General features: G+C 50.8%; 1 protein-coding gene across 1 annotated transcript in view; it reads left to right on the top strand.

Annotated features, from left to right (window-relative positions):
- The first annotated feature begins 2,032 nt into the window (after window positions 1–2,032).
- IQGAP1 (IQ motif containing GTPase activating protein 1) overlaps window positions 2,033–10,184 on the top strand; it is a 46,420-nt gene continuing 38,268 nt past the window's right edge. Inside the window, exons 1-2 of the mRNA XM_083474039.1 lie at window positions 2,033–3,306; window positions 7,946–8,045. Of these exons, the coding sequence (XP_083330165.1) occupies window positions 3,252–3,306; window positions 7,946–8,045 (155 nt within the window). The 5' untranslated portion in view covers window positions 2,033–3,251. The remainder of the gene's footprint in view (window positions 3,307–7,945; window positions 8,046–10,184) is intronic.

Below are 10,184 nucleotides of genomic sequence, written 5' to 3'. Positions count from 1 at the left end.
TTGGGAAGGGCAGGCGGCCCTCACCGCGCGTGGCTCGTTGACCGAGCACTTGCAAAGCTGAGCGGGACAGCGCTTCAAACCGGGAGGAGAGCGGCAGCAGGAGATCTGTGCGCGGCTTTGCAAAAAAACGAAACACGGGCGAGGAAGCCAATCGCAGCAGGCGCTGCAGGGAAGATTTGGGGGGGGGGGGCGGGCGAGGCGGGAATGTGCTTTCAATGCACTGCTTGTACGTGTAGAGCTAGCAAAAGATACAGAGGCAGGAGGCTCTCGGCTGCGGGGCTGCGTTCAAACCGCCCGCGACTTTGGATGGAGGAAGGGCGGGTTTCAGAATGGAATTCGTAAGGTGCCCCGCGTGGGCGTAGCTAGGATTTGGGGGGCGGGGGGAGCAGGACCCTCATCTGTCATCATCCTCTGTCTGGCTCTGTCTAGCAGATTCGGAATTAAATGTCCCAACTACAGTTGTTTTAAATTACTTTCTTTTGGCCCCAAGTGTTCAGGAAAATCTCAAAATCTTCAGTCATTTGAAAACTAGAAAGTTAAATTAAAAAATTAACATCAGGAGGTACCTTTCTTGTGGTTAACGAATATATTTTGCAAAATTACAAAGCACTCGCCAGGGCATTTACCACTAGGGCATTTACCACAGGTTCCGATAAAGCAGAATATTTGGCTAACAGAGCGGCAGCAAGGATGAATTGAGCTTTGGTGGCAGCAGAATCTAGCTGGAGTGTCCATTTCCTCGTGTTGCCATTTCCTTCTAGTGATAATCTCTCCAACCCTTCAATAATGCTCACAAAATGCTCTTTAAATTGCTCTTTGAAAACTGCAATACTTTTAATTATTTGATTTGGGGGCAGCAGCTGCCCCCCTGCCTACACCCATGGTGCCACGAGGGGAGGCAGCAATGACATCCACAGCCACAGGTGAACTGCACGTGGCTATGTAAAAAAAGAAACACTTTCCAACCGCTTGACAGATATATGGGGGACTCCCATTAGTGGAGACACGATTTTGAGGGGGGGGGGCAGGCTTTTGTGTCCGGATTTTCACTTTTTTAAATATGGAAACTCCATAGAGGGTATTATAAGCAGCTCTCAGTCGGAGAACGATGGTGGACTGGCTGCATTTGCAGGGTCATTTTAAAAATCTGAATTGTAGCCTGAAATAATATATCCGGAGGTTTAAATCAGAACTAAGTTACAAAGAGGAGGGACTCTGATATTGGCTGCTACACGCGCATGTGTAAGTGTGTGTGAGAGAGAGATTGCTACCCAGCGCTTTTTTTCAGGGGGGATGCATACCCCTAAACATTTTGTGAATCTAAGTTTGGCCTCATTGAGGGGCAGTATTTCAATATGAGTAGGAAAATGAGAGAACCCCTAAAAAACAACCCAAAAAACCATTTATTTAAGGTAGATAAGGACAAGATGAAATTATACAATTGAATATAAATATAGATGGGAAATGGCTATGTGTTGTGAGTACTTATCTACTTTAATTTTTTTTCACTTATGATCTTTTTCTCTTACTTCTTTATTCTTTCTTTGTTCTTTTTTCTGATATCTTCCATTTCACTGCTTTATTGTGAATAGCATTTTATAGAGGTATAAATAACTAAATATGAAAAGAAACAAAATATTCTCTATTTTTTTCCCCTTGGTTAGATGTATTTTCTTTTTCTTTTGTATTTTCTTTTGTTGTGAATATGTATGTTTTCTAATTTGTACTTAATAAAAATATATTAAAAAAGAGAGAGAGTACCCCTAAACATTTTTTAAAGAAAAAAAGCACTGTTGCTACCTAATAAAAAAAAATCTGAATTTTTCTTATGGTTTCCAGTTGGCAGCAGGATTGCCAACTTGAATAAAATATGGGAGGGCAGGCAAGCCCCGCCCCCATAATCGATCACGTGACAGGGTGCAGGCACACAATTTGAATGGCAATAACCATCAACTGGGGGGGGGGCATAGCTGTCAACCTTCCCTTTTTTTGCGGGAAATTCCCTTATTCCAGCGCTGTTTCCCGCTGCTATCCCGGATTGTTAGATATTCCGCAGGCTGTCCCCGGGACAGGTGAGGCTGCTGATCGCTTATTTTTGAGGCTGCTGATCCCTTATTTTCAAATCTGAAAGTTGACAGCCATGGGGGGGGGCTGGACCCCTTAAATATTTTATTGGGGGGCGGCGAAGACTCATCGGCGTGACTCCTATGAGGGGAGGGGGGAAATTCCAGCAAACCGAATTACGGCCTTGTTTCTTCTTGGGCTCGCCAAAATCTGCCATCATTGAAGGAAGCGAACCTTCCCCGCCCCTCTTCTAACAATGTGCCCCGTTGTGAGTTTGATTCCTCCCGCTTTGAGGTGCCATCCCCACCCCCGAGCATGCGCAGAATGTCTCCTCTTTCCTTAGGGAACAAGCAACCGATTTGCTACCAAGCAGGGCTGAAGCACTCCAATGCCTCTCATCCCCGCATAGTATAACTAGATCGCCCTGGAGCTGCCTTTATATCGGTGGGGCTCCCTCCTTCCCGAGAAAGCGGAGGCAGCTCACTCCGTGGTGGCGTCCGCCTGTTTCCTGCAGATCCTTCGCGGTTGCACTGGGCGAGGAGTTAGCAATGCAGAGTTGCAAACTGCAGCGGTACAGAACACCACCCCCGCTTCCCAAATCGGTCCCTTTGCCCCAGTGTCCTGTTTCCAACCGCAGCTAGCCCGGAGCCGCAACAAGGAGGCGGAAAGCGGGCAATACGAAGGCAAGACCTTCCTCGTCGGCAACAGCGGGGTATCCTGCCTCTGGACATGGAGGTTCTCCGCGGAGTCGCGCGTCTTCAGGAAAGGGGCCGTGCATCGCCCCTCGGGCTCTTCTCCGGTGGGAGCCCTTTCCCCGCTGCGGTGCTCCCCGGAGTGGCTCCAGCCGCCGCTTCTTCCAGCAAGTGCCCACTGGGCGGGGCGACCTGGCGGAGGCTCCTGCCAAGCTGGTTGGGCTGGGAGGTGCAGCCGGAGACACACCCCGCTGGGCTGGCCCGACAGCGCCGCCGCCGCGCCAGGAAGGAGAACGGGCGGCCGCTCCCTACCGCCTTCCCCTCCGCCTCCACCTCCTCGCCGCCGCCCAACGGACGGAGCGGACACTCCCCTCCCGCGTTCCGAGCAGCCGCCGCAGCCTGAGAAACAGCAGCAGCCTTCTCGTCCCGGCCGGACGACCGACGGGCTCCGACTAGACGGAACCGCCGCCGCTCCCTCTGCCTTGGCTCGTCCTCATGGCCACCCCGGAGGAGATCGACGGGGCGGGCGTGGCCCGGCCCCACTACGGCTGTGAGTCTCGGGCCGAGGGAGGGAAGGGCGCGTTGCTTGCGGCTTGAGAGATGCCTCGGGCCGTCGGTTTGCTGCCAGCGTCTCCTCCTCCTCCGCCGGGGCCGCTTTGTTGGAGCTGGCGCCCAGGCACAGCCCTTACCGGGCCCGGAGGAATCGTTCCGACTGGCGGGGAAGGAGGACGCTGGCTCGCTTGGCCCGGGGCTGTGGGTTTATTTGGCCGAGCAGGAAGCCGGGCCCGCTGTGAAAGTCTCGGCGCTCCCTGCCTCCCCATCGCCCCCTCAACATGGCGGGCGGGCGGGAAGCAGCGCTCCCCGGATTGCTCGTGTGAACGGCCTGCCTCGCCGAGCGGCGCGCGTTTCTCTCGGGCTCGTTTGCACGCGCTGTCGCTTTTCGCGGGGTTACGGGCTGGGTCCCCTGTTGGGCATCTTTGAGCGAAGCAGCCGCTTTCTCTCGCGCTCTTTCTTTTGCCGGGAGGGCCGGGGGGGGGAGAGGAAGAGGGGGAGGCCCGATTTTAGGGGCCATGGGGCGGGGTAAGGACCGCTCCCCTCCCCGAGCAGGAAGGGCGGCGACGTGCAGCTCCTGGGGCGGATCCTCGGCACGAACTGCCCGTTCTCCCAGCTCCATGGATGCCTCGCTTCACCAAGCGCAGGAGGCTTGGCTCCCACCGAGCAGGGTGGCAGCCTTTGGGCGAATCAAACCTCCATGATTGAGGGCAGTCTACCTTTCCACGTGGGCGTCAGCGGATAACTCGCTGGTCCTGTGAGGAGGAGTTTCAGGGCTGGACTAGATGCAAAAGGTGTCATACCAGCGAGGCGGTGCTTAGCCGCCCTCACATTTTGTAGGAGACACCTTGGCATCCCAGGGAAGTACTGAGAGCTAGAAAACATTGGAAGAGTCCCAATATTTCAGTGTTGCTGGGCTCAGGCAACTGTGTGTTCCCTATTTCTTGTGAACTCTGTGGATGACACTCCTTTGTGCAAGTGGATGAAGCTCAAGGTTTCTGCCTGCAGCTGAGTGCTGGCTTTAGGCTGGAAATGGGTCTGTGTAGGGGGGCGGCAAGTTAAAGAGCTGAACCTTTGCTATAGCCTGTTGGATTTCTGCCTGCTAATCCAAGCTACCCTTTCCATGTAGAAAGTGGGGGAAATGAGCTGTCCATTTTACATTGTTTGCTAGCATTCCTGCAAAGACCTGAAGGTTCTCCCTACCCCATTTCATCCTCCCAACAACCCTGTGAGGTAGGTTAGGCTGAGAGACAGGGCTGACCAGGGATCAGCCAATGAACTTTTGGGCTGATGGGCATTTGAACCTGGATCTCCCCACCCCAATCCAGCAGTTGGTAACTATTACTGTACATCAGCCTGGCTCTCTGTATTGGTGGCAGAAGGGGGATTTTAAAAATGTCGAAGCCGTACTTTCATAAGTCATTGTTGCTACTTTTTGTGGGTGGGCTGCATGAATAATTCTGCTGCCAAGTTCCTGCTGTGTCAAACTGCCAGGAAATGGCAGCATCAAAAACAGCCACAGGATCTGTCTACAGGCAATAAGGATGGTGGCTCTGTCCTTTCCTATCTCTCTAGGCATAGTTTCAAAGCTGGCAGCAGAAAGGGATTCCTCTTTGGCGGTTCTGGAACTGCCGTCTATAGAATCAGGCCTGGCTGGCGAGGTGCAAAAGAGGCTATTACTATTATTTATTAAATTTGTATACCACCCTTCATCCTTAGGCCTTGGAACGATTCACAGACAGTGGGGTTTGTCTGTTGCAGGGAATGTTTATGAGCATCACCTGTTTTCCTTCTGTGAAATGGGTACTTTGTGGTGGCCCTGACAGATTTTTAAAAATATATCCCTGGGCCCAGAAATGCTGGGGACCCCTGCTTTAGGGAGAGTACAGCCCTTCCAGAGCATGTGGAGCACCACCATCCTATCAGATGGTTCTTCTACCTTGTCAGGTTGACTTTTCAGTTTACTGGGCCTCATCCAGTCCATTATTGTTTCCAAACCCTTGCCCGACAGATATGGTTTTCACCAGTGGACGAGCTCATTCAGTAGCTTCACATAAAGGCTGAAAAACATGGGGGCAGAATGGCAAATGTCATGGGACAGAAGTACAGTCATACCTTGGGTTATAGCCGCTTCAGGTTGCGTTTTTTCGGGTTGCGGACCGCTGAAACCCGGAAGTACCGGAATGGGTTACTTCCGGGTTTTTGGTTGTTGCACATGCGCAGAAGCACTAAATTGTGCATTCGCAGAAGCGCTGAATCGTAACCCGCGCGTGTGCAGATGTGTGTTGCGAACACTGAGGGTTGCGAACGTGCATCCTGCACAGATCACGTACGCAACCCGAGCATCCACTGTATCCACAAACCTCTACCTGGAATTGGCCCAGCAGGTAGGAGTGGATGACCCTGTTAGAGGCAGTGAGGCATATGTGGGTGCATATATACTATTCATTTAAACACACCCCAGAAATAATCCCGGGAACTGTAGTTTGCTATTCACTAAGCTACAGTTCCCAGCACTCTTACCAAACTGCAGTTCTTTGTGGGGTGGTATAGGAACGTGCTGTCAATTACAGCGTGCAGTTGTAATCTGAGCCAGGACTTTTCAGCTCCAGGGTTGGAACTGGAGCATCTTGTGTGCAAGTCTTGCTCATCCTGGCTGCTCAAGGGGTGTCAGGATTGTCTCATTTGGATGACTGAAGCAATGAGTGTGTCTTGAACTGAGGATCTTCTCCCAAACCACTATATTAAAGGAAGCTATTTTAGGATCCTCTGATTTAAATTGTTGCCTCGGAATATAATGTGCACTTGTAAAATATAATAGAATTGTGGAGCTGGGAGGGACCCCAGTGGTCATCTAGTCCAACCCCATGCAGTGCAGGAATCTCAGCTAGAGCATCCGTGACAGATGGCCATCCAACATCTTCTTAAAACCTCCAAGGAAGGAGAGTCCACAACTTCCCGAGGGACACCTTTCCACTGTCTTATCTTGGGTCCTGCAGGACTGGTTGAGAGGAGCAGGGCCTTTTTGGTTGTGGGGCTGGTGCTGTGGAGTACCCTCCCACTGGAGGTCCTCACTACCCCACCATTATTGCCTTATCTCTCCAACTAGATTTGATTGATACTTTTTAAAATGTGGAGCATGGGACTGTTACCAAAGTCACTGAACTAAAGCTGACTTTCCTACACAAAGGGAATCAGTGGGGATCTTACACCTGAGGCAAAGTGTTATAAATGTTACGATCTGTCAGATATATTTCTGTGGCAAATTATGAATATTTACCACTGTCAGCCCAAACAGCCTGGTATTTTTAGATGCAGGGAGGGAAGGTGCCCTTCGCTCTATTCTCCCAGAGGAGTCAGCAGAGCGTTCTCATGCCTCACTTTGGCCGGACCGTTCCTTTTCTGACTCATGGAGAAACGCGTTTCTGCTCACAAACTATCCTCCCATGCTTCTGGAAGGTTCTGGGCACTGACTGGTCAAGATCTCAAAGTTTTATACAGAAAGTGCCACTGAGAAGCCCCGCCCATTTCCCAAAAGCTCACTTTGCCTCAAATCAAGTAGTTCTGTAGTGCAGAATCTCAGGTGTTGGTCTTTAAGGTGTCGCAAGACTCCTTGTCTGATGCAAAAGGCATGTGGGCTCCAGGGCCCAAAGTCTGCTTTTTGCTTACAGGATTTGGAGTGGCTCTGTTTCGTGGCAAACCAGGATGCTGTAATTATTATAACATTCAGTTAGTAAGCTGGCTTGTTCAGCAAAGAGAGGAGGATGGTGATGATGATGATGATAATAATTATTATTTTATTTGTACCCTGCCCATGTGACTGGGTTGCCCCAGCCACTCATGCTGCCTCTGCAAGAGTCACTGATTTGTGTCTTGTCTCCCCCCAAGGCATGGGATTAGTTTGTCTATTTCTTGTGAATGGTTGTGAGCATAGTCTCAGGAAGTCTCAGAAGAACTTTCAGTTTCAGGCAGTGCAGTGGCTTTATGTTGTCATCAGCTTGTTTTTTATTTGTGGAGGGGGGGGAAGGGAGCACACTGAATGTAAACTGTTCACCCTGTTGTCACAGCAGGTGTGTGCACCTGGCAAGTCTGTCCTTGGACTGGCTATCTGGAGTAGCTTCCTCCTCTGTTGGAGCCTGGGGCCTCTGCTCTGCGTGGGGGAGCCTTATTTTAGTACTTTCTAGGGTGGGCAGGATGCTACCTGCACTGTGCTTTCGGTTGGCGAGCGTCTTCCCAGCGGAATCTGGGGTTAAAATCCTGCTCCTGGTTTTTGCAAACAAGGCAGCCCTGGCAATCGTCTTGCCTAAGGGGTGAGAGGGTGGGTAAAAATGCTTTAAATTAAATACATAGTAAAGTGGTATAGGGGGGTTGACTCTCCATTTGTTGCTTGTATTGAGGTGGGACTTGGAGGGAACAGGTGAGCCATTCAAATAAAACAAAAACAAACCCTTGGCACTAGCTGTCCTGTTGTGGGGGAGTGGGTGGGGTGCCAGACCTTGGGTGCTTCTGGGCACCCAGTGAGGCTTTGCTCCTTCAGCTCCCAACACCTCCCACTTGGGGACGACCCCCTGTTGAGCTGCACTTTGCCTCAGGTCCTTCTGGCTTCCCTGGACTGACCCTGTCCTGCCTTTTTGCAGCTGTCCTGGATAATGAGAGGATGACTGCAGAAGAGATGGATGAGCGGAGACGGCAGAATGTGGCCTACGAATATCTTTGCCACCTGGAGGAAGCCAAGAGGTAAGGGGGCCCTTTCAGAGGGGTGGTGAGCCCCATGCTGCTAACATGCCCAAAGGGTATCATTGGCTTAAACCACCAGTGGTGCTCATTGCAGCTTCCAGCTGGGGTGGGGAGAGGAACAGAGCATCCCTGAGCTGTTCGACCTGCCGCTTTGTTGCCAGGCCTAACCTTTTGCAGAAACAGCTGCCCCGTTTTCTGGCACCTAGAGACAGGCCAATTAAGCTGCTCCGTTGCTTTCTCTTTGGCTGTGCCACTCCCACCTGCAGTTCCCAGTGGATTATTTTTGACCTCTTTTTACTCCTTTTGCTTTCAAAGAAACCATATTTTCGTATCATCTGAAGCTGCTCTGGAAACAAATAGTATTTTAAGCGTAAATCAGCATGTGGTCGCCAAATTAATGAGTGCGATTACGGGGCAGAATAATACAGCTGGATACGAAAGCAAAAGGGTTAATAGCCTGGAAGATAAATCAGGTTTGTGGGATATGTCAGAAGGTGAGGGAAACTTGGGGTTTAATAGGGAAGCTGCTTCCTGCAATGGGGGGGATGTATCAAGTGTGTTTTGGGGTTGGTTATGGGTTGTGTTTGATCTCTGAACTGGCCATGGAACTACAGGAATGGAGAGGATTTAAGAGCAGGTTCAACACTGCTTTTGCAGTTGCTTGAGGTGTATTGATGATGTCTTACGGTCCAGAGGCAGTTCAGGTTCTCCTGCTCTAGGAAGAGAGGAAGCTGCCTCATACCATTGGCCCATCTAGCCCAGTGTTGTTTACAAGGCAAGCCCAGGATTTCAGGAAGTGGTCTGTTCTGCCTGGAAGTGCTGTGGATCAAACCCAGAGACCTTCCCAAGGTAGAGTGGAGCCACCAAGAAGCCTTGCCCTGGAGGATCTTTCTCCCTGCCCCCTTGGGGCTTCGTGGGAGCCTTTTCTGTGACAAGGCAAGCCCTGGAACAGGAACCAGAGCAAGGGGTTATCTCCACTTGCCAGACTGGTGTCCGGTCTCCCCTCCAAGCAGCACCTGAGATTTGGGCTGATGGGGAATCCCTGGCCCACAGCTCCCATGAGTTCACCCCCCACCAGCAACATTTGCTGCCCAAGTTTGTGCGATGTGGTTGATCCTAACCACCTCCTTCCTCTGTCTCTCTCTCTCTCTTCCTAATATGACACAGGAACTGTTGGGCCAAGAATGAGATGAGGAAGTGACTCACGTTTTCCTCCCTCCTTTCTTTCTTCCGGGCCCAAAGTGCAGAGCCTGCAGCAGCCTTGCAAGAGGCTTTGCGCTTCTGCAATTTGCGAAGCCTTTCCAGTTAGAAATTTTGGTTTGGTTAGTTGGCAATAAAGTGCCCTCTAGGCCCTTCTCAGCTAGTTTCCATGTCTTAAAGCTGTTGACAAAGGGCTCTCCTCTGAAGGGTGGAGAAGTTGTGGGGAAATAGCTGGCCGGGCTCAAGTGTTTCATGAACTTCGCCTTGGATTGAGTAAATCTGTGAGCCTGAAGCTATGATGGTTCCTTTGCTCAGTGTTGTTGAAGTGGATGCAGTTTGTAATCCACAGGGTAGGCAGCTTGTTGGATTGTCTGATTCGGGCAGCCAGGTGAGAGACCCTTTGATGCCGCCTGTCATCCAGTAGTGGGACCAAATACTTTCGAAACGGGCCATAACAAATGGATCAGCACTGCCCACAGAGTCATGTTGGTTTCCATTTATTTCATTGGCCAATGAGAGAGCGTCTCTCTTTTTCTGTGGGTCATTAATCATTCTGATCTGATGTGAGCGATGGATGTGAGAGACTCTCTGATTGGATTCTTAGTGTCTGTCTGGATTTCCTGCTGCAGTCATAAATGTGCTTGGACATTCCTCTTTTCCCTTGTGTTCGATCTGGCTTGCTCTCGTGGTGTTTTCTGAAAAATCTGTAAAAGTAGTTTGCAAAAATAAAACTAAACCTTGGTTTTACCAAGGATCCTCTTGTGGTTGTTCTGCTGCTTTGCCATGTGCAGCAAAAGGTCAGTATTTTTGGCTGGTAAGAGCATCTGCCCTGTGAAGCGTCAGTGGGCTCTGCTTTGTGGACACTGTAGTTGCGGAGCAGCAAAGGCAAAACTTCCACTCCTGCCCTCATGCTGATCCGCAGTTGATCCATCTGGGGAT

This window comes from Podarcis liolepis, assembly GCF_965112155.1.
Source record: "Podarcis liolepis genome assembly, chromosome: 14".
Taxonomy (NCBI): domain Eukaryota; kingdom Metazoa; phylum Chordata; class Lepidosauria; order Squamata; family Lacertidae; genus Podarcis; species Podarcis liolepis.
Note: the sequence above shows the minus strand (reverse complement) of the source record. Positions and strands in the feature narration are given on the sequence as shown.